Here is a 26,947-nt window from a genome sequence, read left to right on the forward strand (position 1 = left end):
CAGCCTTCACAAACACAGCCCACCTACTACTCTACATGACAGAACACCCACACAAGCCAAGGAACATCAAAACAACACCCAAGTACCAATATCACACACACATACTCTTCTCTTCCTCCACAATTACCAGACATCAGCCTCCAGAAGCATATCCATATTGTGCACTGCTCCATAAACAGACTGAAAGACAATACATAGTTGCATGCCAGACCCCTTGATATCCATCCCTCTGAATCCCCTCTCTCCCTAGAGGACAGAGTCCACCTGGCCAAACTGCAATATGGCCACTATCCAGCCCTTAGTTACCCGAAGAGGCTGGATGACAGCATTGCAGATAATTGTCCAGAATGTAACACTTCACCCCATGCTATTCAACACATTATGGAAGACTGCATTATACACAATCATGCATGCCAACAACACAATATACATTCTATAAGGGATTTGTGGGAAAATCCTGTTCCAGTTATGGCATTCATCAAGAGATGGGAATAATGACAACAACAATAGCAACAACAACAACAACAGCTGCAACTGTCTTCCACTGTCAGGACCTGCTGTATCTTATTGTATGGGGTCCAACTCAGATGCAATCACTACATTAAAACAACCCAGGCAATGTTCACACCTTGACTGGCTGTGTCCCTTGTAAGGGGGAGAAGTCTTGGTGTTCACCTGTATGTTGGTGATACTCCTTTACCTTAACTATGCTCTTTGCAGGTGTTCTTTAGGCAAATAACAGTCAGTTTTATTCAGCCAGAGGGTGTACTCTGGAGAAACTGGGATATACATGATACCAGTTTTTCCCAGATCAGCTTCCAAGTTTAATAGAATTATCTGGAAGTAGCCACAATAAAACAGTGGAGAGCTTTAATGACCCAAAGAGGTTGCATATACTCGTATATAAAAGATCTTGAGCATAATCAATCAGTTGGTTGTTACCTCAAGTTCCACTGCCCATAGCAGCTAGCAACAGTCCTTGGAACCTCCTATAAGTGTAAGAAATACAGTTAAAGTTGGTAGAGAGAGATCTTTGGATCAGTACAGAGATCAAGTGCCAACCCCTTAGGACTGCACATTCTGATGGAGGGAAGAGGGTTGACGGGTTTTTAAAAATGGGAAGCATTGCTGTCCATCTTGAAGGACCACCACATGCATGTACCTGTCATTGGCTCCTCTTGAGCATAACTTATGTACAGATATAGTAATATAATATGGTGAACTGCATCACTGGAGGAACAGATGATTGTATATATGTTTGTGTTGACAGGATGGGACTTATATCAAACCAACCAGTGACAAGTTGGCCTATGGCACTATGGTCTTTGTACGTGTTGCCATTTGCTTTGACACCTGCCGGCAGTTGCAGAGAGCTGTCACCATTGCTACTAGATATTCTGCAGTGCGACACCAATCGGAACTAGTGCCAGGGTTGGTGATGTTTATATTATTTTTCCTCCAGACTGACAATCCAGGATGTTGACCTCCACCACTTAATTACATGGTGACCCTCCTCCTATATTCACTCAAGAATTTACAGAACAAACAAGAAATTCATTTGGGTCACATCAGTTTATTGTTTAATTATAATCAGTCTCCACCCACACCTATATCTTGCCCTCTTCCATGTATGACAGACATCCCTTTTGTACCCAAGGCCCCTCCTTCACCCCAACCATCCATCCCATTCCTAGTCTTCCCCTCAAGTACACTCCTTTCACCTCTGCCTTCCACACTCTTTTTGCTAGTGTTTCTTCACTTATTCTTTCCATATGCCCAAACCATTTCAGTATTCTCTTATCTATCTTAGCTGTCAGCTCTCTTTTCACTCCTGCTGCCTGCCTCACATCCTACTTTCTTACTCTACCCATCCTCATATCCCCACCATACTTTTTAGATACTTCATCTCAAACACATTTAAACCCTTTCTTTCTGCCTCTTAAATTCCAAGTTTATGCCCCATAGAGTCATTGACATAGTCACCCCTTCATACAGTCTCCCTTGCTTTCATCCTCAGGTAACTATTTCTCATGGCACTTTTCATTTCCCCAAGACATTTACATTTCCCTTCCTCTGTAATTTACCTCTACCCATACTTCTCCATTCCCTGCTACATGAGACCATAAATACTTAAGCATTTCACTTTCTCCAGCCGCTTTCTTTTAAGGGGATTGTCCATCAGAAAATCACGAAAAAAAAAGAAAATCTGAAAATATTTCCTCTAAAAGTGTTGCTCATAAGCTATCTTGTGGCTGAGTATGGAAGCTGTATCTTGCTTTTTACTATAAAAAAAAATATATATATAATACAGTACCCCCCCACCCTACTGTGGCTGGGTGATGTGCGCTGCGTACTGCATATTACGTTTTCTGTTGTTACATATATTTGCTAACAAAAGAAGCTGTGTATTTTGCACAATATTTATGCTTTTGTATGATAAATAATAGCATATGATATGGCAACAGGGACCTGACTGCATACCGTACAGTATGAATCGTCCATCAGAAAATCACAAAAAAAAAAAAAAAATGAAAATATTTCCTCTAAAACAACCAGTGATGCCATAAAACAGCTTAGGATGGCAGATAAAGATCGTCTGTCACCAAAGATGCATCGTGCCAAGAAAAGGAAAAGTGCACGCTTGGAACCTGAGCAATATAACCCTGGTGGATACTAACTGGATTCATCATATAAACCTGTAATTAATCAAAAGCATGCAACAAAGAGTAGGGTGGTGCCTATGATACCCTTTCAACACCATAACATCCTAAATAATGAAAGGGGACCAGTAACCATGAACAAAAAAAAACTATGACGCTCATTCCTGAAAAACTTGATTTTTGCACATTTAACTTGATTCATATCCAAAATGCCTTCACTGATTTTCAACTGCAAATCCTTTTTGGATTCAGCATAATTGGGAGAACATTTGGAGGCAAATTTATGTCCTGTCAAGGACTAGTAGGATTTTTTCATATATACATTTTGTTTTTTATTTGCTTTTTTCATGAACTTTGGATTTTTTTTTCTCATAACAGACTGATCAGAACATCATAATTCTGCCTCCGTTTCTTCATCTATCTTAGCCCATTATAAAGACAAAAAATAATCAATATCCAGTCAAAGGTCTATCCTCTGAATCAATTTCAAAATTTAAAAAAATTACCCCTCGAAAATAGAAGAAAAAAATCACAATTACTAGGAAAAAATCTCAGCCACTTTCACCCCAAACTAAAAAAGTTTGATTTTCTAATGGACGATCCCCTTAAGACTTGCTTCCAACTCACTGCTGTCCTGTCACCTTGAACATCTTATGACTTTTGCCCACATTTAATTTCAGCCTACTCCTCTCATATACCATCCCAGACTCAACCACAAGTGCTTCAGGCCTTCCTGAGGCCCAGCCATGAGTGTAATGTCATCCATAAACAACAACTGGCTCACATCCCACTTTCTTCCACTTTAACTTGACTTCTTAAAACCCCTACCCATCACCCTAGTATTTACCTCCCATACCACCCCATCCATATACACATTGAACAACCATGGTGACATTACACAACCTTTGGATAACCCCATCTTCACCACAAAACACTTGCTCTCTCCATTCCCTACCCTAATACAAGCTGCATTACTCGCATAAAACCTTTGGTGGATTATAGGTACATCATTATTTATGGGTTCCCCAAAAGTCCTTCAACTATTGATTATATATAACTGTGGATTCAGCACCCCAGTACATCAGTGTGGTCATAAAGGAGAAAAAATAAATTGTCATACATACGATGATTCATCTTGTGCCAGTAGTAATGTGAAATATTATAGTATTGATTTTGTTGTTGCTAATGCCAAATTATTTTATTTAGGTAAGAGGCTGACACCATGATTAAGATACCCTTAAATCTTGGTTCTGCTTTATTTTGAAATAGAATTACCTGACAGTATCCAGAACAAAATGTGTAGATTTAGTCTTTAGTTAGATGTACATGTTCAGTAAGTTGAATGACTGAATGAAAACATATGAAATACTGATATTATTGACAAACATTAAATGTAATGTAAAAAAAAAACATGGCTTATGTGTTGTTTTAACTCTCAGAGAACCTGAGCCCCAGATCATAGATTATCAGACACAGCAGTACAAAGTCATACCCCAAATTGCTACAGTGTTTGGACTTCACTTCTCTGCTCAAGCAGTATGGAATACCTACAATGATGTCACAGCTGATGTACAGCAGGGAGACCTAGAACAGTTACCTGAGGTATGTTGCTGTGAAATTTATTAGTAAGTTATTTGAAAGCATAGTTCATCCTTTGCAAATGGCAGGAAAGAGGAGTTTAAATTGCTTGAGATGAAATGTCTGAGAAGTATAGTGGAAGTTGTATGGTTGGATCAAGTAAGAAATGAAGAAGTGGGGGGAAATGGAGCTGGCAGATAGGGCTGATGAAAGAATATTGGGATGGTTTGGGCACATGGAAAGAATAAGTGAAAGAAGATAAGCAAAAAGTGTGGAAAGCAGAGGTTGATAGATTGAATTTGAGGGATCTACCCAAAAATAAGATGGATGGATGGGGGGTGAAAAGGGCTTTGAGCAGGGGAGGGAGAAGGGAGGGTATAGGTGGGAGTGGAGAATGGTTGTTTGTGAATGATATTTGATACAGGCCAAAGGGATTTCTTCCTGTCTTCTCCATTTTCTCATTTTCTGTATGTTGAGATGAGGGAGAGTTGCTGTGTAAATGAAGCAGTCCAGCTGTGGATGTGCTGTGTTTTGCTGCATTGCCTCTGACCCAGGTAGTGGGCAGGAGACAGGAATGAGAGGAAACAGTGGGTGGTGGATGAGAGAGAAACAGTGGGTGGTGGATGAGAGAGTGGAATAGGTGGGAGTGGGTGCAGGCCTTAGCTGGTTATCTCTCTTATAATGGGAAGAGGTTCGTAGTTGATAGGTATATATATATATTAGGTGTGTGAAAGAAGGAAAGTGAAGATAAATGTGGGCAAAAGTAAGGTGATGAGATGTACAAGGGGAGAGAGGGACAGTAGGCTGGAAGTGAGTATTAAGGGTGAGAAACTGGAGGAAGTGGATAGTTTCAGATACTTGGGTGCGAATGTGACAGGAAAGGGAGGAGTGGGGGTGGAGGTAGAATGTAGATTGAGAGAAGCAAGTAAATGCCCTGGTGGATTAAAAAGTGTAATGAGAAATAGACATCTGGGAATGGATGCTAAGAGGATGTTATATGAAGAAATGATTGGGCCAACAGCAATGTATGGGGCAGAAACATGGAACATGAGAGAGGAAGAGAGGAGTTTGAATGTGTTTGAGATGAAATGTCTGAGAAGTATGATAGGGGTTACTAGGCTAGCTAGAGTGAGAAATGAGGAGGTGAGGAGGAGAACAGGGGTGGAAAGGGAACTGGGAGATAGGGTTGATGAAAGATTATTAGGATGGTTTGGACACATGGAAAGAATGAGTGAAGAAAGATTAGTAAAAGAAGTGTGGAAGGAGTGAATATGAGGGGGTGTCCTAGGATGAGATGGATGGATGGGGTGAAAGGGGCATTACAAAAGAGAGGAATGTCTGTTGAGGAAGGACGGGAGAGGACAGAAGATAGGGGTGAATAGAGAGGGGTTGTGTATAGATGGTGCTGTGATGCATGAGAGGGAGTGGGTGGGGGATTGGGGGGCTGAGGAAGTATGTATGAGAAAAAATTTGACGCAGCTTGAAGGGATTTCTCCCCGTCTTCTCCTTTTCTGCATGAGGGGATGGAGAGGGGGTGTCGCCGAATTTATGAATCAGCCTTCCTGTGGATGTGCTGTGTCTTGCAACACTACCTCTGACCCAGGGCAGTTGACAGGATGCAGGGATGACCTGTCGTCCAGGTGGTGCCAAGATAAGAGGGAGGGAGGGGAGTGGAATATATAGGAAATGAAATGGGTGGGAGTGATTTCTATGCCTTTTTCTTTTTGGCTACCCCCTGTGTAATGGGGAAAAAGCCTTTGGTATATGTATGTATGTATTAGATTTTCTTTTTGTTTCCCAAAGTCGGTGCTAGTGATGATTTTCAATCGGCTTATTTTTTTGTTGATTTTCTCTGTCATGTAGACCCAGACCTTTTGGGTTCCTTTCAAATGGAAGGTTTTGGCCATTTGATTTTGCTATGAGGTGGTTTTTAGATTTGTGATTGACTGGAGTGAACACAGTCACTTTTGATTTCTGGGATGAAGCTTCCATTTTGTTATTTCTAAGTTATTGTTAAAGTTCAAGTTGTGTAATTTTTGCTACTATTTTGCATTAATGTGCTGGGTTATTATTGTTAAATCATCTGCATATGAAAGAACATTGGCATATAGTTTTGGTTCAGCAGTTGGTAGATTACTTGTAAAGAGGTTGAACAATAAAAGTGAAAGTATTGCACCTTGAGGGATTCCATTGTATAGTCTTTTTGTACATATATACATACATATACCAAGGACTCTTTCCTCCTTACCAGGGAGGTAGCCAAAGTCAAAAGGCATAATTCCATTCCCACCCATTTCAACCCCACCCATTGCACTCCCATCCACCACCCCTTCCTCCCTCTCATCTTGGCTCCTCATGGATGACGAGTCAGCCCTGCATCTTGCCCATTACCCTGGGTCAGAGGCAATGCAGCAAGACACATCACATCGACAACAAAGCTGCTTCATTAAAATGGCAAGCCCACCCTCTCCATCCCCTCATGCATAAACATTGAAAACTGGGAGAAATCATCCTTTTTGGCTGTGTCAAAATATTCACACATAACCACTTTTGGGTAATAAGCCTGGCCACAGTCTTTTTGTGCCTGGGATATAGTTGTTTTAGGTTACTCTGCATTGTCTTCCTGCCATAAAGTTTGTTAACTACTTATTGTCATTGTTATAGATACCTGCTTCAATGATCTTTTTCGATAGTAGATGTCTGGTGACATTGTCAAAAGCCTTGTTTATATCTATAGCAATCATCACTGTTCTTTCTGGTGGGGCTTTATATTGAATCCTTCTAGTACTTGTTTGATGTATGTGAGCAGCATGCTAGTAGAATAGCCTTCTTTGAAACCATGTTGATTTGGGAGGTCAGTATTTCTGATTTGATTCTTGCTACCTTTTCATCAACTCAGATGTTTTGGATAGTAGTGAGATTGGTCAGTATGATGTGTGATTCTGTTGGGGTTTGTTTGGCTTCAAGAATGGTATTATATGAGTTCTTGTAGATGTTTGGGATGTTGTTGTTCAGTCAGTAGTTGAAAATGTCTGTTAAAGCTCTTATTGCAGTTTGGCCAAGGTGGTTGTTGTTGTTGTCGTTCCCTAGACTGTCTGTCCGAGCAGTCCCGTCTCCCCAAGGAAGGCCACAGCCGAAACTGGGTTTTCCCACAAATCCTTTATAGAGTGTATGTTGTGTTGTTTGCGTGCATGATTGTGTATAATGCAGTCTTCCATTATGTGTTGTATGGTATGGGGTGAAGTGTTACATCCTGGGCAGCTGCTCACAACACGGTCGTCCAGCCTCTTCTGGTAGCTTAGAAGTGCTGGGTGGTGACCGCATCGCAGTCTGGCCAAGTGGACTCTGTCCTTACGTGGGAGAGAGGATTCAGAAGGGTGGATATCAGGGGGTCTGGCATGCAGCAGTGTGTTGTCTTTCAGTGTGTTAATGGAGCGGTGAGTGATATGATTATGAATATGTTTCCGGAGGCTGGTATTTGGTGGTTGTGGAGGAAGAGAAGAGAGTATCTGTGTGTAATAAAGGTCTTTGGGTGTAGTTTTAATGTTTCTTGGTGTGTGTGGGTGTTCTGCTATGTAGTGTAGCGGGTGTGATGTGTTTGTGGTGGCTGCAGCAAGTGTTTGTGTGCCTCTCATGTCGAGGTGGTCCTTGACTTTGAGGACTTTTGTTTCATGGTGTAAATGGTCTGTAGGTGATGTATTTGTGCAGCCTGTAATTGTTTTTAGGGCTTTGTTTTGTATGATTTGAAGGGTGTTGTGGTGTGTCTCACTGAGATTAGGAGCCCATGCAGGGCTCGCATAATTCATCACTGAGCGTATGCATTGTTTGTATATTGTTATATTAGTTTCTTTGTTTTGTCCAAATGTTGTTCCAGTGATTGACTTAAGTGCGTTAAGTCTAGGTGTGCATTTGTTTTTTATGTTTGTGAGGTGTTGTTTGAAAGACATGGATGTATCGTATGTTACACCAAGAATTTTCGGTGTGTTTGTGTGTGGTATTAGAGTGTTGTTGATGTAGAGATGAGGTATGTATTTGTGTTCTTTTGTCCAGTTGGTGAGAAGTGTTGCTGTAGATTTGGTTGGAGCTATTTTGAGTCTGTTTGTGATGAACCATGTGTTGAGTGTGTCAAGGTAAGGCTGGATTATTTCTGCAGCTTTGTCTGTGTTACGATGTGTGCATGTGATTGTTATGTCGTCTGCGTAGGAAGAGATTTGTATTTCTGAGGTGTCTGGCGTGGGTAAGTCATGCATGTATAGATTAAATAATGTGGGGGATAGAACTGAGCCCTGTGGTACTCCGTTCTTAATGTTTCTGATGTGCGATGATTGGCCATTATATGACACATGAGCATTCCTGCCTGCCAGATAATTGGCCAGCCATCTTTTGGTGTTATTGTGCATGTCTGTGTTATATATTTTATTTGTTAGGTTGTGGCGGGGGATAGCATCAAAAGCTTTACTAATGTCCAATGTTATAAGAAGTGTTCTGTGGTGGGGCCTATCTGAATTGATGCCATCTAAAATTCTTTGTGTGAGGTTTGTCAGAAGAGTGTTTGTGGAGTGTAGTGGCCTAAAACCGTGTTGTGAGTCAGCAAGGGGAATATATGGTGTGACAAGTTTAAGTATTAGGCGTTCAATGACTTTAGAGGGGGTGCAGAGAAGTGTGATTGGCCGGTGCGATGTTGGGATTGTTGGGTCTTTGTTCGGTTTTGGAATGGTGATTATTTTACCATGCTTCCAGATGTCGGGTATAGTGTTGTGTGAATAGCTGTAGTTTGCAATGTTTGTGAGTGCGTGTATACCTTGTGGTCCAATGTGTTTTAGGTGGATGTTGCTTATGTTATCAGGGCCACAGGCAGATGAGTGCTTGAGACTATGCATTATGAGTTTTGTCTGACTGTCTATGAAGGGTGTATAGTCTGAGTCTGTGGGAAAGTCTTTCTTACGTCGAATGGTGCGTCGGTCGTCAGGGTGAGATGTAAGATGGCTCGTCTGTGCAAAATGACGTATGAGTGCGTTTGCTTGTTGTCTGTTTGAGGGTAGATTATCTGTTGTTGTGATTATTGCTGCGTGAGAGCGTGTAGTGTTAGTGTTGGATAGTGTGATGCTGTTGAGTGTTTTGTACAATTTGCTGGTGTTTGTTTTGTGATCAAGTGTATTGATAAAGTTTTGCCAATTTTGTGTTTTTTGTTCATGTATTTTATTGGCAATCACAGTGTTTAGTGTTTGTATTTGGTCTGCTATGTTTTGAGGGATAGGTGTGGGGGTATCGTGTTTAAGTGTGTCACGTTGTCTGATGAGGTCTTGGATTTCTGGTGTGAAGTTGGGGTTGTGTGATTTTCTGTTGCCTCTAGGGATGTATCTCTTGTCTGCGTTTTGTATGATTGTATTAAAAGCGTGCACAGCATTGTTTATGTTTGTGATTGGTGTACTGTTAAGTGTTTCAAAATGTTGTTCTGTCTCTTCATTAAAGGCTTCCCAGTTAGCTCTCTTGTAATTGGTGTAAGTGTGTCTGTGGCCAGCTGGGGTGCATCTTGTTTTGGTGGTGATGATGATTGGAAGGTGGTCAGAACCAAGGGCTCCGACCACTCTCCATGATGTTGTTGGGGTTAGGCAGGGGGAGCAAAAGGTGATATCAGGAGAGGAGGGAGTGTAGAGGGCTTGGTATGGGATATGTGTATGATTATGCGTGTTGTTCATGATAGTCAATGAGTCGAATTGAGTCTGTATATCAAGCCCTCTGTCTGTGTCAGGGTTGTCGACAAACCAGGCAGACGACTTGGCGTTGAAGTCACCACCCATGATCAGGTTGGGGATTGAGGTTAGTTGGCTGAGTTGAGGTCTGAAGGTGTTTGGAACTGTGGGGGATGATTGGGGGGGAATGTACATGTTAACTATTGTTAGTGTTGAATTGTTGCCTGTGCGGATACGAATGGATTGGGTTTCTGTTGTGTTATCTGTGGTAGGGAGGAGAATTTTGGTTGTGGCACTTGTGTCCACAAAACAGATGGAATGGTGGATCAGGGTGATGAGTCCACCGCCATTGCCGTCAGTCCGGTCTTGTCTGATGGTGGTGTAATTATGAAATGATGGTGTTTTGTGTGAGTGTCTTAATTTTGTTTCTTGTAGAATTGCAATGTGTATGTTGTGTTGTTTAAGAAAGTGTTCAAGTTCATGTTTTTTAGTGTTAATGCCGTCAATGTTGTGTTGTAATATGTTGATGTTGTGTGTTTTGTATGTGTTGTATGTTGCCGTTTGGGGTTGAGGTTGGGGTGGTAGTGGGGAAGGTGTAGGATCTGGGTCAGAGGGGGGGAAAGGAGAGATCGGGGACAAAGGAAGGGGAGTACTAATCGGGGGTAAGGGCAAAGGGAAATTGGGAGTGGGTAAGGGTGTTGGCTGTGGTTGGGGAGGTGGGATTGGGGTTACTGGAGGGCAGGTAGAACATGTCCAAGTGTTTGTGTATTGGTTTGTGTCAGCAAGTGTTGTACAAGTGAGGTGGTTGAGGTGGATGGTTGAGATCATGTCTGGACTTCAGCTTTGGGGATTTTTAGTTTCCTTCTGGCCCCTTCTGTGTCTTTACTATCGAAAGGGGGTTGGCTGCGTTGTTTGTTGTCATTTTTGTAAATTCTTGAATTATTTTCCTGTTTTCTGGTATGGTGGCTTGAAGCTAGTCTTGGAGAAATGTATGTTGATGGTGTTGCAATGCTGTTTAGGTGATGGTATTTTGTCATAGGTGTCACTATTGACTTGTAAGTTATGAACTTAGCCTCATTCAGTCAATCATTTAATTTTTGCCATCCATGTTAAGGGAAGGAGGTCATTGGTACATTATACTGTATGTATAGATACATATATATGTATGAATATGTAATACTTCTTTCATTTTCTTATAGCTCCATGCCCTTGCTTGTGGCTTGAAGGCACTAAGCTCAACAGACTGTACTGAGGGTATTGATATTTGCCGTCTTGCTTGTGGTGGACATGGGTACTTGAATTCTTCCAATTTACCTCGTATCTACACCACCTGTACAGCTGCCATCACCTATGAAGGTGAAAACACAGTCTTATGGCTGCAAGTGGCAAGGTAAGATTCTCACTTTAGTTGAATAGGTAGGGACAGGTCTAGTGGAAGGTTTGTGTGTGTATTTAGGGCTCTCTGGTCCCATGAGGTCGTACCTCCTTGAAGAGTTGGGGTATAATGTGCCCATTTGGTGTTGGTGGAAGAGCTTGGACAAATGCTATCCTTCTTTGAGCTAAGCCATCCTTTTTTTACTGTCTTGATACATGATACAGCTACTAGTAAACTGGAAACTACAGCACATTTAAACATTAACATACATTCATACATATACCAAGGGCATTTTTCCCCCTTACAAGGGAGGTAGCCAAAGTCAAAGGCATAAATACACTCCCACCCCCATTTCGTTCCCACATATTCCACTTCCATTCACCACCCCTCCCTCCCTCTTTTCTTGGCTCTTCCTGGATGACTGGTTATTCCTGCATTTCACCCACTGCCCTGGGTCAGAAGCAGTGCAGCAAGACATAGCACATCCACAGCAAAGCCACTTTATTTAGTCTGTCACCCTCCCTCTCTGTCCCCTCATGCAGAAAAAGAGAAGATGAGGAGAAATCCCTTCGGGCTGCGTCAAAATATCATTCACACACACTTCCCAACCCCCCTCCACCCCTATCCTCTGCCCTCTCCCTTCCTTCCTCAACAGACATCCCCCTCTTTTCCAATGTCCCCTTTACCATCCATTTCATCCTTTGCTGCCCCCTCATGTTCACTACCTCCACCTCTGCCTTCCACACTTCTTTTACTGATCTTTCTTCACTCAATTCTTTCCTTGTGTCCAAACCATCCCAAGACTCTTTCATCAACCCTAGCTTCCAACTCCCTTTCCATGCCTGCTCTCCTCACCTCCTCATTTCTCATTCAATTCAGGCTAGTAACCCCTACCATACTTCTCAGACATTTAATCTCTTCCTCTCTTATGTTCCATGTTTCTGCCTCATACAGTGCTGTTGGCACAATTGCCCCTTCTACCTCCACTCCTCCCTTTCCAGACACATTCTCCACCAAGTATCTAAAACTATCCACTTCCTCCTGTCTCTTTCCCTTAATACTTATTTCCAATTTGCTGCCATCCTCTCCCCTTGTACATTGGGAAAGAAGGGAATGTCTGTTGAGGAAGGACAGGAGAGGACAGAAGATAGAGGTGAGTGGAGAATGGTTGTGTATGGATGATGCTGTCATGCATGAAGGGGAGTGGGTGGGGGATGGGGGTGAGAGAGTATGTGTGAGAAATAAATTGACGCAGCTTGAAGGGATTTCTCCCCGTCTTCTCCTTTTCTGAATAAGGGGAAGGAGAGGGGGGGGGGTTTCGCTGATTTGATAAAGCGGCCTTGTTGTGGGTTGTGACACTGTTTCTGAACCAGGGCAGTGGGCAAGATGGAGAGAGGAAAGAGAGTGGAGGGGAGTGAAGTATGTTAGGGATGGAATGGGTGGGAGTGGTTTTTATGCCTTTATTTTTTGGTTACTTCCCTTACACATACATATACCAAGGCTTTTTCCCCCTTACAAGGGAGGTAGCCAAAAAGGAAAAGGCATAAAATCATTCCCACCCACTCCATCCCGAAATACACTCCACACCCCTCCACCCTCCCTCTTATCTTAGCACCTCCTGGATGATGGGTCATCCCTGCACCTTGTCCACTGCCCTGGGTCAGAAGCAGTGTCGCAAGACACAGGACATCCACAGCAAGCCTGCTTCATTAAATCGGCAACCCCCCCTTCTCTGTCCCCCCTTGCATAAAAGGAGAAGACGGGGAGAAATCCCTTTGGGCTGTGTCAAATTTTGCTCACACATACTACCTCGCCCCCATCCCCCCGCCCATTTCACCTCATGCATCACAACATCATCCATATACAACCATTCTCCATTCACCCCTGTCTTCTGTCTTCTCCTGTCCTTCCTCAACAGATATTCCCCTCTTCCCCAAACCCCCCTTCACCCCATCCATCCACCTCATCCTAGGACGTCCTCTCATGTTCACTCCCTCCACATCTGCCTTCCTCCTTATAAAGGGGGAAAAAGCCTTTGATATATGTATGTATTTGTATTGATTATGTAAAAAATAGATACCATTTCAAATGATAAATAAAACCCATATGATTTGGGAATCATTATGTGACCTATGATATTTGTTGTGCAGGTACCTGATGAAATCTTATCATGAAGCCAGGAGAGGAAATAAAGTTTTGCATTCAGTGTCTTATCTGAGTGCACAGCCTACATCTGCTCAGGAGGTTTCAAGACTTTCAAACCAGAGTAAGTGTCTTTGGTAGGCAGTCAAGTTTGTAGATATAATGATATTTGTTGCAGTTCTGAGCATGTTCTAACTTGTTCACCTTAATAGATTTCTTGAGATCATGTGTGTAGGCATCACCCATCATCCAGGAGGAGTCAAGAGGGGTGGTGAATGGGAGTGGAGTGTGTGGGGATGAAATGGGTGTGGAGTGGATTTATGCTTTTGACTTTGGCTACCTCCCTTGTGATGGGGAAAAAGTGTGTGTGTCATGTAAGGCCTAGTATTGTAAGACTTTTGTTTAATGCCAAGAAAAAAAAAAGATAGAAGCCGATATCTTGAAATGTTTTTTGGACTTTCACATAATCTCACAAAATCGGTAAAAACTGATTAACTCATGTTAGGTATCATTTTATACTTCAACAAAAATAGAATTTTTTGTAGGAATTGGATTTTTTAATTTGTAAAAAAAAAAAAAAAAGTCAGGAGCCCTAAAAAAAATTTGGAAAAAAAAACTTCCTTTGAAGAAAAAAAGAAAAGAAAAGAAAACTACTAATTCCTACAAAATGTAGATATATGAACAAAGTTTCTGTGATAAAATTTTCAAAGGAATTAAGTGAAAAATTAATTTTGATGAAATTCACAGAATAACATCCCATTACACCAACAAACAATATATTAAAATTTCAAAGCAATTGGATGAACCAGAAGTGAGATATGAGCCCAAGGAATGTTTGGGGGTAGCCCCCCTTAACTTTGACTCTAGCAGTTGTGGTAGGGAATAGAGATGAGTATGAGGTGTTAAGATGGAAGAGTGACAAGTGGGTATTGGTTGGATGTACAATGGGTGAATGCTTTAACTTGGGCACCCAGCCCTTATATTGGCAAAATCCATTTGGTATATATGTCTATATACCAAGGGGTTCTTTCCCCTTAGAAGGGAGATAGCCAAGCAAAGGCATACACCTATCCATCACCCTTGTTATCCTTTCATTTTAGATCCTAGCGAATGAAGGGTCATCCCTGTCTCCTGTTCACTGCCCAGGTCAGAAGAAATGCAGCAAGATACAATACATTCACAGCAAGACCACTTCACTTAATTGGTGACAACCCTCCCTCACTCTCCATCCCCTCATGCAAAAAATAGAGAAAATGGGGAGAAATCCCTTTGAGCTGCATCAGAATATCATTCACATACAGCCATTCTCTACTCCCCATATCCCCTGTTTCTCCCTTGTTCAACAGTCATTCCCCTCTTGGTCAAAGCTCCTTTCACCCCATCCATCTCATCCTTGTTTTTTATTTGTATTCATTTATTTTTTTTTCTGTGGACTCTGCATGCAATTTTTTTTACTTCAGTTTAGCTTAGTTATTTAGTGTAAAATTCTAAACAATTTATATTTTATTTGTAGAACTGGTGGATGCCATGCAGCACACAGTGTCTTTCCTTGTTAACCAAGCTGCCAAGCGTCTCCAACAGTATTGTGATGAAGGACAGAAGTATGAATTGGCTTGGAACAGATGTGCTGTCCAGCTTGTCAAATGTGCAAAGGTAGGATTTCCTTCTACATTATTGCTAATCTTTTTGTGGAGTAAATTGCATATATTTATTCTATAGCTCTGTGACATTATATATGTCTCTTCAATTTTGGTGATGCACTTTGCATAAATTGTCCAAACTAATATGTGATTTTATTGAGCTGTAATATCCTACCTTAGCTCTGTCTACCATAACCTGAACCTCGTTCCGTAACTTCTTATACATAGCGAAAACAGATTGATCTTTTGTTTTCTTATACTCTTTTAAAGCCTTATCTCTCCTGTTGATCATTTTCAAGATGTCACCAGAAAGCCACGGCTCGGAACGTTGTTTTATTCTGATTGATTTTGCTGGAGCTAAATTGTCTAATACCCCCAAGAACAGTGCTTTAAAATTATTCCAAGCTTGATCAACATCTGTACAATTGACGACTGAAAACCAGTTAACCGCGGACAACCTTTCGCAGAACAATTCCTTACTGTAATGCTTAAGAGAACGAATTTTTATGGTTTTATGCTGATTGATTTGTTGTTTGGAAACCTTCCTGATACAATACGTTGCTCTATGGTCACTCAAACCAATATCAATTACTCCACTAGAACATATTTTCTGAACATCTGATACCAAAATAAGATCAATAACAGAATTAGCAGTGGCACATACTCTGGTGGGTTCTGTGATAATTTGTTTCAGATCATTCATTGAACAGAATGACTTTAGAGCATTATGCAGAGTATTTGAGGTTGATTCTACATGAGTATTCAAGTCGCCAGTTATAATCACTTCTTTGTTCAGAAAGTCTGTGGTATTGGAACACACATCCTCAAGCTTACTATAGAAGTCATGTTGCCAGGGCGGTCTATAGCAGGCACCTACGAGGATAGGCTTAGATTTTGGCAAGAGAATGTTTATCCACAAAGCCTCTAACTCACTGTTCATGTCTGTCCGTTGCTCAAACGTGATGTCGTTGCGTATGTAGACAGCCACGCCGCCTCCAACCCGGTTACGATCTCTCCTCACGATGGTGTAGTTGTTGATCTCTACCTCCGGATCCGCTATCATATCGTCCAGCTTGGTCTCGGTGAAGCATAATACTGCAGGGGTAGTCCTCCGGGCAATCTCTCGTACCTCGTCCAATTTTGACGTCAGGCTGCAAACGTTCAAGTGAACAATTTGTAGGCCCTTGCTCAACAAACAGGACAGCTTGGCATCCATCTCATCGGCCCTCACGGGGCCAGGGCATTGATGAATGTCGCCAGATAATAGCAAACATATTGCTATTATAACACTGTTGCTTCCGGGTTTGATGTTGCTTACCTCGGAAGTACACGAATGCGTTCCGACCCTGACCTTGTTGCTGTGCTTTGTAATGGAAGAGGGCGATAGTAGGTGTTTGTATATAGTCCATCGGCCAAATCCAAAGTGTTTGCAACAGCCATCACAAGTCAAATAGTTCTCAATCCGATCTTTAACCTTATGGTCGTATTTTGGAACCTCTGAACTTCTCAACCGACCCAAAAAGTTGATGAAAATCACTAATACCTGGAGGGCCAAAATGATGCCAACTTTATCCTTCATCATGATGTTATATATTCGAATAAAGTACGTACGTTAGGTTATAATACAGCTGACGACATGAAGCTAGAATTATCTTGGACGAGGCATACAGATCGAGTTCCATAAACACCGTATTGGTCGCGGTGGATGCGAGGGAGGGGGGAGACGGAGGGGTGGAGGAGGAGGAGGAGCAGTCTATCCGACCAAAGCCTTTTACTCGGTTTGAGAGGTGCGGTTGGGGGGGTGGGTAGATGGTTTATGACCCTCTCCGACACTGGCACCTTTGTTCAACTTACATGCACGCTCGGCTTCGGCCCACTGGCATGTCGTTTTCTCCATACAAATTTCAAATTTGTTTTCTTAATTGCGGCTGCCACTGGCTCAGCTAGTCACCGCAATTGAGAGCCATGTTTAGATTAACCATTCACAAGTCACTAGAAACCTATCCCCTCCTTTGGCACTCCCCCCCGCGCGAAAAATCCCTAGATATACGGGAGCCTCACACACACACACGTCCACACACACGCATTCTTATCACTCGAGAATTGTCCACCGTATTCATTAAAAAAAAAAAAAAAAAAAAAAAAAAACTGTACCACATGCTACCACAGTGTTATAATGTGGCTAAATAAAAGCACATAAATCACTGCAAATATGTATTATATAATTTTTTTTTACCAAAGCAATAAAACAAATATGTGTAGTAAGGAGACAGAGTAACAACTACGATGCCAAGCTTTGAGTTGACACCGGAAACATACATGATTCACTTGGTTCTCCTTACAAAGGCACACAGAATTGTAATTAGATATTACAATGACAATAAAATCAATCTACAAGAAAATCTATGATAATTATGTAATGGAAAAAAAACAAGTATAATACACAACAACTATACAATGCTACAATGCAGTACATAGATATAATATATATAATGATATGATACCATCACAACCCTCCCAACTACACTTTTTTTTATGCCCCTTTTGGGTCTACAGAGAGTAGGATGCCTAGTCCTATCCCTATCCTGTTTTTGTCTCCTTTTGCAACTCAAGTGGGAACACCCAGTGGTGGTGTTCTCCCCTACCACTTATTTAAGTATTTCTGTTAACTGGTTGCATATTTCAAATCTATATTCTTCAAGCACTTTCAGAAAAATTTTGTCTGGACCCAGGGATTTTGTATCTTTAAGTTTTTCAATATGTTTGATTTCTACCTTACTAATGTTGATATTAGATAGTCTTCTTTCTTCATCCCCACTGAAAATCAGATTGCAGTCAGGCACCTCATCTAACTTCTTAGTAAACACCAAGAGAAAATATTTGAGGAATGCCTCACTCATTTTACCTCCTATTCAATCATGACATCTTCATTGTTTTTAATTGGGCCTATCCCTTCCTTCTTTTTTTTGTTCTGTAGAGATGAAAAAATCCTTTTTGGTTGGATCTTGCTTGTCTGGCAACCTTAATTTTGTAGTTACATCTTGCTGTGTGCGTGTTCTTTTTAACCAGTCTTGTCATATTGTTATATTTGGATCTAACGTGTGTTTTCCTGTTTTTAATTCTGGTGTAAAGTCCTCTTTTCATTCTGATTTCATATTTCAGCCTGTCTGTCATCCATTTGGGAGTATTACTATTCGTCTGTATTGACTTGAGGAGAATTTTGTGCATTTAGAATTAAAGCTGTTAGGTTACTGTACATTTCATCTGAATTGCTGACTGGGATGTTGACCTCACGCTTGTAAGTGACCTGACTCAAGGTGTGCATGTTACCCTCCGTGACCAGACACCTGACTGTGCTAATTACATCTGGACTGACTGTTTATCTTAACCTGTCATAGACCCCTGGGTTGGTCTCGTAAGTGACCAGTTGTATTAAATTCTTTCTCATCTTATCAAAATTGGATGTGAGAAAGCTTCAGGACCTGATGGAATCTCAAACTGGATACATAAAGAATGTAGGGAACCATGGCAGACAAGATTCAGTTTTATTGTATGTTCATTAAAGGAAGGAATAGTGTTGCATGATGGGAAAAAGAATTATTTGGTACTGGGGGCAAGTTATTGTAGAGTCTTTTTTCCAAAACATGGTATTAGCCATCACCAATTCTCATACTCTAACATTTATATCTCTCGTTGTCATTGCATTTACATTCATTCCAGATCTCACCTCAAACTTGTTTTAGATTATTTAGGCTGATTTGGTAAAATCATGTGTGGCTGAGAAAATAAATTGGTGATGAATCTCTTCATTCCTTACAGGTACACACACTATATTTTGTATGTGATCAGTATGTACGAAATGTTGAGGAACGTGACCTGAGTTTGGGAGTTCGTAACATCTTCAGGCAGTTATGTCGTCTATATCTTGTCTACCATATCCTTAAGAATTCAGGAGACTTTTTAATGGTAAGTAATTAATTAATTTATTTATTTTTGTTATTATTGTTATACCCCATCTGGGGTATTGGCTGCATGCTATTGTGGCGTTAAAAGCTGCTAAGTAGCATGCAGCTGATAGTTTAGGATCTATATGGGGCACCCATACAGACCAGAGCCATGCATCATTTTTGTCTCTGGTAGAGGAACTCTCTATTCACAGAGAAATGATGATACTTTATTATACTGTGACTGTCCCTCTGTTATGCTGTCCCCCATTCTTGTTACTGTCCTGTACCATTTCTCTGAATATTCATTTTCTCGTTTTGCCTAACCCTGTGGTGGGGGATCAGAATATTGCCACCAAGTCTTTCCACTTAATCATCTCCAATCCCTGGCCCATTACCCTTGCATTTACCTCTCATACCACCCCATCCATGTATAAATTGAACCTATCCTCCTTCATATTTAGCAGCTCCCTAAAATACTCTGCCCACCTTCCTCTCACTGCCTTCTCCTCCATTATCATCTCTCCATCTGCACCTTTTACTTTTTTCTTTACTTGATTCACCTCCTCTTCCTCTTTTAATTTCTTTCCAAAACATCTTTTTATTACTTTCAAAATTTTCTGTCATACTCTTACCCCATTTTACATCTGCTCTCCTCTTTGCTTCCTTTATCTTATGCTTAACTTCCTTTATCTTATGCTTAACTTCCTTTCTCTTTACTTTGTACCTCTTGTATGATTCCCTCAACCTAATTTGTAGCCAATCTATGAAAGCCTGCTTCTTCTCTTCTACACCCTTCTTTACTTCCTCATCCCACCACTCATTACCCTTCCTTCTATTTCCTCCTTGTTCCACACACCATCCTTGCACACCTTATGACTCCCTCCTTGAACCATCCCCAATCCTCCTCCACTCCTAGTTCTACTCTATCCCTCACTACCTCCCACTCCTCTCTCAGCTTCTTATACTCATTCTCCTTTTCTTTCTCATTTAAGCAGTTCACTCTAAGTACTTCCTTACCTTCTGCCCTTTTCCTCTTTCTCCACCTATTCTCCACTCTCAATTTACCTTCCAGAAAATGATCTGATATTCCCCCACTCTCTCCCCTTAGAACATGTACATCCTTAACTCTTCCTACCACACTCCTGGTCACCACTATATAGTCCATTAACGCTCTTTCTGCCACCCTTCCATCCACCACCCTCTCCTTTGTGTACTTATGCTTTTCTTTCTTCCTAAACACTGTATTTGCTATCATCAACTCTCTTTCAAGACACATTTCCACCAATTCTCCACTATTTTTACCTGGAACTCCATACTTCCCAATCACTCCATCTATTGGTTTGTTTCCTACTCTGGCATTAAGGTCTCCCAATACAACTACATTGACATTTCTCCCTAATCCCTCTGTGCACTCATTTAAATCTACCCAAAAGGCCTCCCTTTCCTCTACGCTCTTCTCACTACCAGGCCCATACGCACTTACAAAAACCCACATCTCCCTTCCCAGCTTCACCTTCATCCACATCAACCTTGAAGAAAACTCCTTCCACTCCATTACATGCTTACCTATCTCTCCACTTACTAGTATAGCCACCCCTTCTCTCCCTCATCCCCTCCTCACTCCTGAGTACCTCCCAGCTACACTCCCAAACTCACACTTGCCCCCCTTTCAATTTAGTTTCATTCAAAGCCAGCACATCGTCTTTCTTCTCACAAACATACTGCCTATCTCTTCCCTTTTACTCTCATCCATACCACATCCACACACAATGAAAGACCCAAACCTTAGGGTACTGGTTGAAAAACTCCCAGATCCTCTTATGCCTTTACTTTTTTTAGGAATGTCCCCTTTGGGGCTACAGGTGGTAGGATTCCTAATCCTATCCCCCACCCCTTTTTTTGTTGCCTTTTATGACTCAAGTGGTAGCATTCTTTTCCCCCACCACGACCCCAAGAAACAACCTTACCTTTTCCTAAAGCTTTCTCACATATCTGCCTTACCACAAAAACCTGATCCATGCAACCCCCACTTGTTTAAATCCACACTGTTCTTCACCAATTCCCTCTGTTCCTTTCCTAATCCTCTCAATCAAGACCCTCCCATAAGCCTTCCCAACTACACTCAACAAGCTGATCCCTCTGAAACTACTATACTCAGATTTGTTCCCTTTTCCCTTGTAAAGTGGAACTATACAGGCACTCCTCCAGTCCTCCAGCACTCTACCCTCTTTTAAACAAACATTAAACCTCACCAGCCAGTTCACCATCACTGTACCTTCCTTTTTAGACACTCTGCATGACACCCATCTAACCCAAAGTGCCAGAACTACTGCTATTTAACTGCCTTCTTTTCATCTTTCCTTATTTGTCCTTCATTTTCTTCATTTCCTCCACCTCTGCCTTCTACACCTCTTTTACTAATCTTTCTTCACTCATTCTTTTCATGTGTCCAAACTATCCCAATACTCTTTCGTCAGCCCTATCTCCCAACTCCCCTTCCACCCCCTACTCTCCTCCTCACCTCCTCATTTCTCCCTCTATCCAACCTAATAACCTCTACCATACTTCTCAAACATTTCATCTCATACACATTTAAACGCTTCCTTTCTTCCTCTCTTATGATCTATGTTTCTGCCCCATACACTGCTGTTGGTACAATCGCCCCTTCATACAATCTCCTCTTAGCATCCATTCCCAAATATATATTTTTCATTACACATTTTAATCCCCCAAGGCATTTAATTGCTTCTCTCATTCTACATTCTACCTCCATCTCCACTCCTCCCTTTCCTGCCACATTCACTCCCAAGTATTTATTGCTATCCACTTCCTCCAGTCTTTCTCCCATAATAGATAATATTAGATTATACCCAGTAATGTAAAATATTCAATAAATTTGTTATTTTGTTTCAGAGTGGTGCCCTAAGTACTAAAATCATTGGTCAGTTAGAGGAGGAGCAGTGTGAGCTTTTAGCAGTCTTAAGACCTAATGCTGTCAACTTAGTGGATGCCTTTGATATTGATGATCACATTTTGGACTCAACACTTGGTTCCTGGGATGGCAAAGTATATGACAGGTATTTTGATTTCTCATGTTGTAATTCATTTTGAGTGGTTAAGGAGGGAGGTCACCATACAGTAAAGCAGTGGAGGTAGACTAGCTGTAGCTGGTAAACCTTCCTGAGGAAGACTTCTCTGCTTTGCTGATGAACCAAGCAGTTTGGCAGGGATAGGGCAACCCTTCATTCTTAAGACACTGAGATGGAAGAAAAGATTAAGTAGGTTTTATTTATTATGATGCGAGTGTGTTTTGAATTGGGGGAAAGGGGCATTGGCGTATTTACCTAGCTGTCTTTACCTAGTTGTGTCTTACGGGAAGGGGAGCTATGCTCATGGTGGCCCACCAGTGTATCTTGTAGTGTCCAGTTTGCTCTTGAATTCGTGTATGGTTTTTGCACACACTATTGTTTCGTTCAGTTCATTCCAAGTGTGTATGTATATGTATGTGGTGTAGTATAGGAAGGTATGTGATCAAAGGAAATTGAAAGTAAATGGGGTGGTAAAAGCAAGGTTATGATGTGTAGAATGGGAGAGGGTGGCAGTAATTGAGATAAGGCCTAAAGGAGAGAGATTAGAGGAAGTAGTTAGTCTTAAGTATTTGGGATTTTATGTGGCAGGGAATGGAGGAGTTGGGTTGGAGGTAAACTGTACGGTCAGAGAAACAAAAGCCATGCAGAAATGAAAAGTGTCATGTGATAGGGGACATTCTCTGTCAGATCAGCAAGTGCTTAACACCCTCATCACTGAGATTTTGCTGAAATTTGGTATAAAGGTAGTTTTAGGGCTCAAAATATATTTCTGAAAATTTAAGGTAAATCCAAATAACCATTCAGGAGTGACTTCAGATATCTTGAGGTCACATGAGAGGTCACTAATATCTGGCAACCAAAAACTAGGGTAATAAAAGTCATAGTTATATAAATGTTTATATATTTAGAATTGGAAATAAACAAGGAATTGAAATGGCAAAGTTTTAGAATTAAGTTAAAAAAAATCCCACTCTAGCAAAAATTTCAGGTCAAGATTTGACCCCAGGGGTATCAAAATTAACCCATACAGCGTCATCGGCATACATTGTATACCACAAATTAAAAAATTTGCCAAAAATAGGCATTACATGGAGGGTCAAATATGTGGTAATGATCAAGTAGCCCTATCCACTGGCTATAAAAGACACCGCAAAATTCTTATTTATTGACAAAACTGGCAACCCCAGCAGCAATTTTTCGGGGGTAACTTGGGGTATAAAATTGGCCTTTAGGACATAATTTAGGCGACTGTGGGGTACAAAACAAAGTATGAGGTGAAATTGTACTTTGACAGTTAGGCAGGTGCTCTTTAGTTCGTATTCAGATGTATAGAACTGGCAAATTTGCACTGCCAATTTTTGTAATAAATGCATAATACAAGATGTGGCCAGGCAATAATGGTGTGATGGATGCTTACTAAAACATTTACCAAAACAATGAGAAACCCCAGAATCACCTATCCTCCATGAAATTATAAGAAAAAAAAAAAAAAAAAATCAATTTACCACGTAACAAAGTGATAAGTATTTGCCAAAAAATCCACAAAAACTATTTATAAACACATTTTCCATAAGTGTCAGACAGTTATGGGTGACTGTACATTGATTTGAAACATCATTAATGTAAAATTCCTTCACTCTGAAATTCTAACGAAGCTTCCCCAAAAAATATGACCTCGTTCAACCCGAGTGAGGAGCGAAAGAAAGTCTACAGATGTTCTACCAAACTTCTGTGCCTATCTAGACCTACAAAAAGCATTTGATAAGGTACCACACAAGAAATTAATAAGAAAAATAGAATCGACAGGTGGCATTGGAGGAAAATTATTGGAGTGGATGGAAGACTTCCTGACTGGGAGAAAAATGAGGATAGTAATTAGAGATAAATACAGACGCTCCTCTACTTACGTTCATTTGTTTTATGTTTGTTGTATTATTGCTTTGCATAACATTCTTATTACCATTGCTATTGCGCATGTCGATATTCATGCTTAATGTTTATGTTGGTAAACCTTACATAACAATAATAAAGAGTGTACGAGCTTCCACGCGTCTTAATAACCCGACATGGTGGCAGCAAGTGGTTTTTAGACTATTTACATGGTTTTTAGTCGTATAACAAGAAACCACATCTCGTGAGATACGCTATAAACTTCAGTGAACATCCTGGAATAGGAAAATCACAAAGAAAATAGACGTACTGCCAATATTTGCGTGTGAAAATCATGCCAGACTGCCGAGTTCGGAGAAAGTGCATGCGTATCCCTCAGATGTTACATAAGTTTCCCCTCGCTGTTTACGTAAACGCCCACAACGGACGATCGCAGATCATTCGTATCTGTAGTGCTGACAGAGTTACGCTACCCTAGGCTAATCGTGAACAGTGTAGACCTACTTCCTACTACTGAAGACGAACATTAGGCCACAGTGAACGTTGTTTACGTAAACGCCCACGACGGACGACCGAAGATCATTCACATCTGTAGTGCTGACAGTGTTACGCTGCCCTAGGCTAATCGTGAACAGTGTAGACCTACTTCCTACTACTGAAGACGAACATTAGGCCACAGTGAACGACATATGTTCTCAATTAAACCTCCAAAACCGTAGTGGCTGTGCCCTGGCGTTTGACGTCGTAGACGACATCCATAGCAGTGACCGTCTTCCTCTTGGCGTGTTCCGTGTAGGTAACAGCGTCGTGAATAACATTCTCGAGGAAGAATAGTCTACAATGTCGACATACCAGATTCCAGCACCCCCACCTATGTCTTTGAAAGGGGACGTAGTGGAGAACTGGAAGGATTTTGAAAACTCATGGCACTACTACACTATTGCTACTAATCTGAGGTCAAAATTGAAAAATGGTGATGGAACAGAAAACACTGAGGGAATGGAAATAGTAGCAGCCACGCTTTTTACTGTCATGGGACCTGAGTGCAAAAAAGTTATGAATTCTCTTCCTACGCTGTCAGAGCAAGACAAGAAGAAACCTGCTAGAATTATTGAAGAGTTGTGTTGTATTATTGCTTTGCATAACATTCTTATTACCATTGCTATTCCATTACTATTGCGCATGTCGATGCCTATGTTGGCCGATCTTACATAATAATAAACAGTGTGTACGAGCTTCCCACGCGTATCATTCACCCGACATGGTGGCAGCTAGTGGTTTTTCGACTATTTCAGTGCCGTTTAGTCGAATACCGAGAAACCACGTCTCGTAACATACACTATAAACTTCAGTGAACATCCTCAATTAGGAAAATCACGAAGAACAATAGCCGTTGTGGACAGAAAATTGTGTGAAAATCGTGCCAGACTGCCGAGTTCGGAGCAAGTGCGAGCGAGTGGTTTTCAGACTATTTCAGTGCTGTTTAGTCGAATACCGAGAAACCACATCTCAAGAGATACGCTATAAACTTCAGTGAACATCCTCAATTGGGAAAATCACGAAGAAAAACAGCCGTTGTGGACAAGAAGTGCGTGTGTAACTTGTGCCAGACTACCGAGTTCGGTGAAGGAGCGTGCCATTCCCTCAGTGTTACATAAGTTTCCCCTCTTGCTTACGTAAACGCCCATGACGGACGATCGCAAATCGTTCGTATCGGTACTGCTGACAGTGTTACACTACCCTAGACTAATCGTGAACAGTGTAGGCATATTTCCTACCACTGACGACGAAAGTTCGGACACAGTGAATGCCATATTTTCTTAATTTAACTTCCGAAACCGTAGAGAGTTCCGCCCTGGTGTTTGACGGCATAGACGACATCCATAGCAGTGACCGTCTTCCTCTAGGCGTGTTTCGTATAGGCGACAGCGTCGCGGATAACGTTCTCGAGGAAGACTAGTCTACAATGTCGACATACCAGATTCCAGCACCCCCACCCATGTCTTTGAAAGGGGACGTGGTGGAGAACTGGAAGGATTTTGAGAACTCGTGGCATTACTATACTATTGCCACCGATCTGCAGTTAAAATTGAAAAATGATGATGGAACAGATAACACTAAGGGAATGGAGAAAGTCGCTGCAACGCTTTGTACTGTCATGGGACCTGAGTGCAAAAAAGTTATGAATTCTCTCCCTTCACTGACTGAACAAGACAAGAAGAATCCTGCTAGAATCATTGAAGAGTTGCAGAAGCAGTTCGTGCCCCAGAGACACGTTCTGTATGAACCGTTTCTCTTCCACTCCGCCACGCAGAGGAGCAATGAATCAGTGGATGAGTATGTGCTCCGTCTTCGTCAGCTGAGTGAGTCATGTGAATTCGGCGCAGTGAAAGACTCACTCATCCGCGACAGGACTGTTGTAGGTACAACGGATGAAGCAGGGAGAGAACGACTACTCCGAGAACGGCCAGTCCCGAACCTTGACAAAGTGATCCAAAGCCTCAAAGCAGCGGAAATCTCCAGGTTGCACAAACAAGTAATTGCAGGTAAAGTGGAAGCTACAGTTGAGTACACAAACAAGCGGAAAGGTACCAGTACATCTTCAACGAAGAAACTTGTGCACAAAAGAAACCTGAACGAAAATGTACCTGGAACACCGAAACCGAAACAGACAGGAAAGAAGAGAGGTGAATCTCCTTTCAAAGCGTCTGGATTTACCTCACACAAGTGTAAGTGGTGTGGACACAATGATGGACATTTCAGGAAAAACTGCCCAGCCAGATATTCTAAATGCCACAAATGCTCAAACGTAGGCCATTATGCTTCGGCTTGCCTACGGTCAAAACAAGTTTTTGAAATTGATAATGATGATAGTGATGAACTTGTAGATAATTCTTTTATGTTAGGAGAAGTCAAATCTGTTAGTGAGAATT

At 41.4% G+C, this 26,947-nt stretch overlaps 1 protein-coding gene across 1 annotated transcript in view; it reads left to right on the forward strand.

The window, feature by feature from the left end:
* The window catches only part of ACOX1 (acyl-CoA oxidase 1), a 48,015-nt gene that overhangs the window by 13,949 nt on the left and 7,119 nt on the right, over positions 1-26,947 (forward strand). Inside the window, exons 7-13 of the mRNA XM_076205708.1 lie at positions 1,271-1,431; positions 4,100-4,262; positions 11,131-11,321; positions 13,457-13,572; positions 14,962-15,101; positions 18,908-19,054; positions 21,949-22,112. Of these exons, the coding sequence (XP_076061823.1) occupies positions 1,271-1,431; positions 4,100-4,262; positions 11,131-11,321; positions 13,457-13,572; positions 14,962-15,101; positions 18,908-19,054; positions 21,949-22,112 (1,082 nt within the window). The remainder of the gene's footprint in view (positions 1-1,270; positions 1,432-4,099; positions 4,263-11,130; positions 11,322-13,456; positions 13,573-14,961; positions 15,102-18,907; positions 19,055-21,948; positions 22,113-26,947) is intronic.

Source organism: Oratosquilla oratoria, chromosome 22 (genome assembly GCF_046742065.1).
Source record: "Oratosquilla oratoria isolate Oo_2021 chromosome 22, ASM4674206v1, whole genome shotgun sequence".
NCBI lineage: Eukaryota > Metazoa > Arthropoda > Malacostraca > Stomatopoda > Squillidae > Oratosquilla > Oratosquilla oratoria.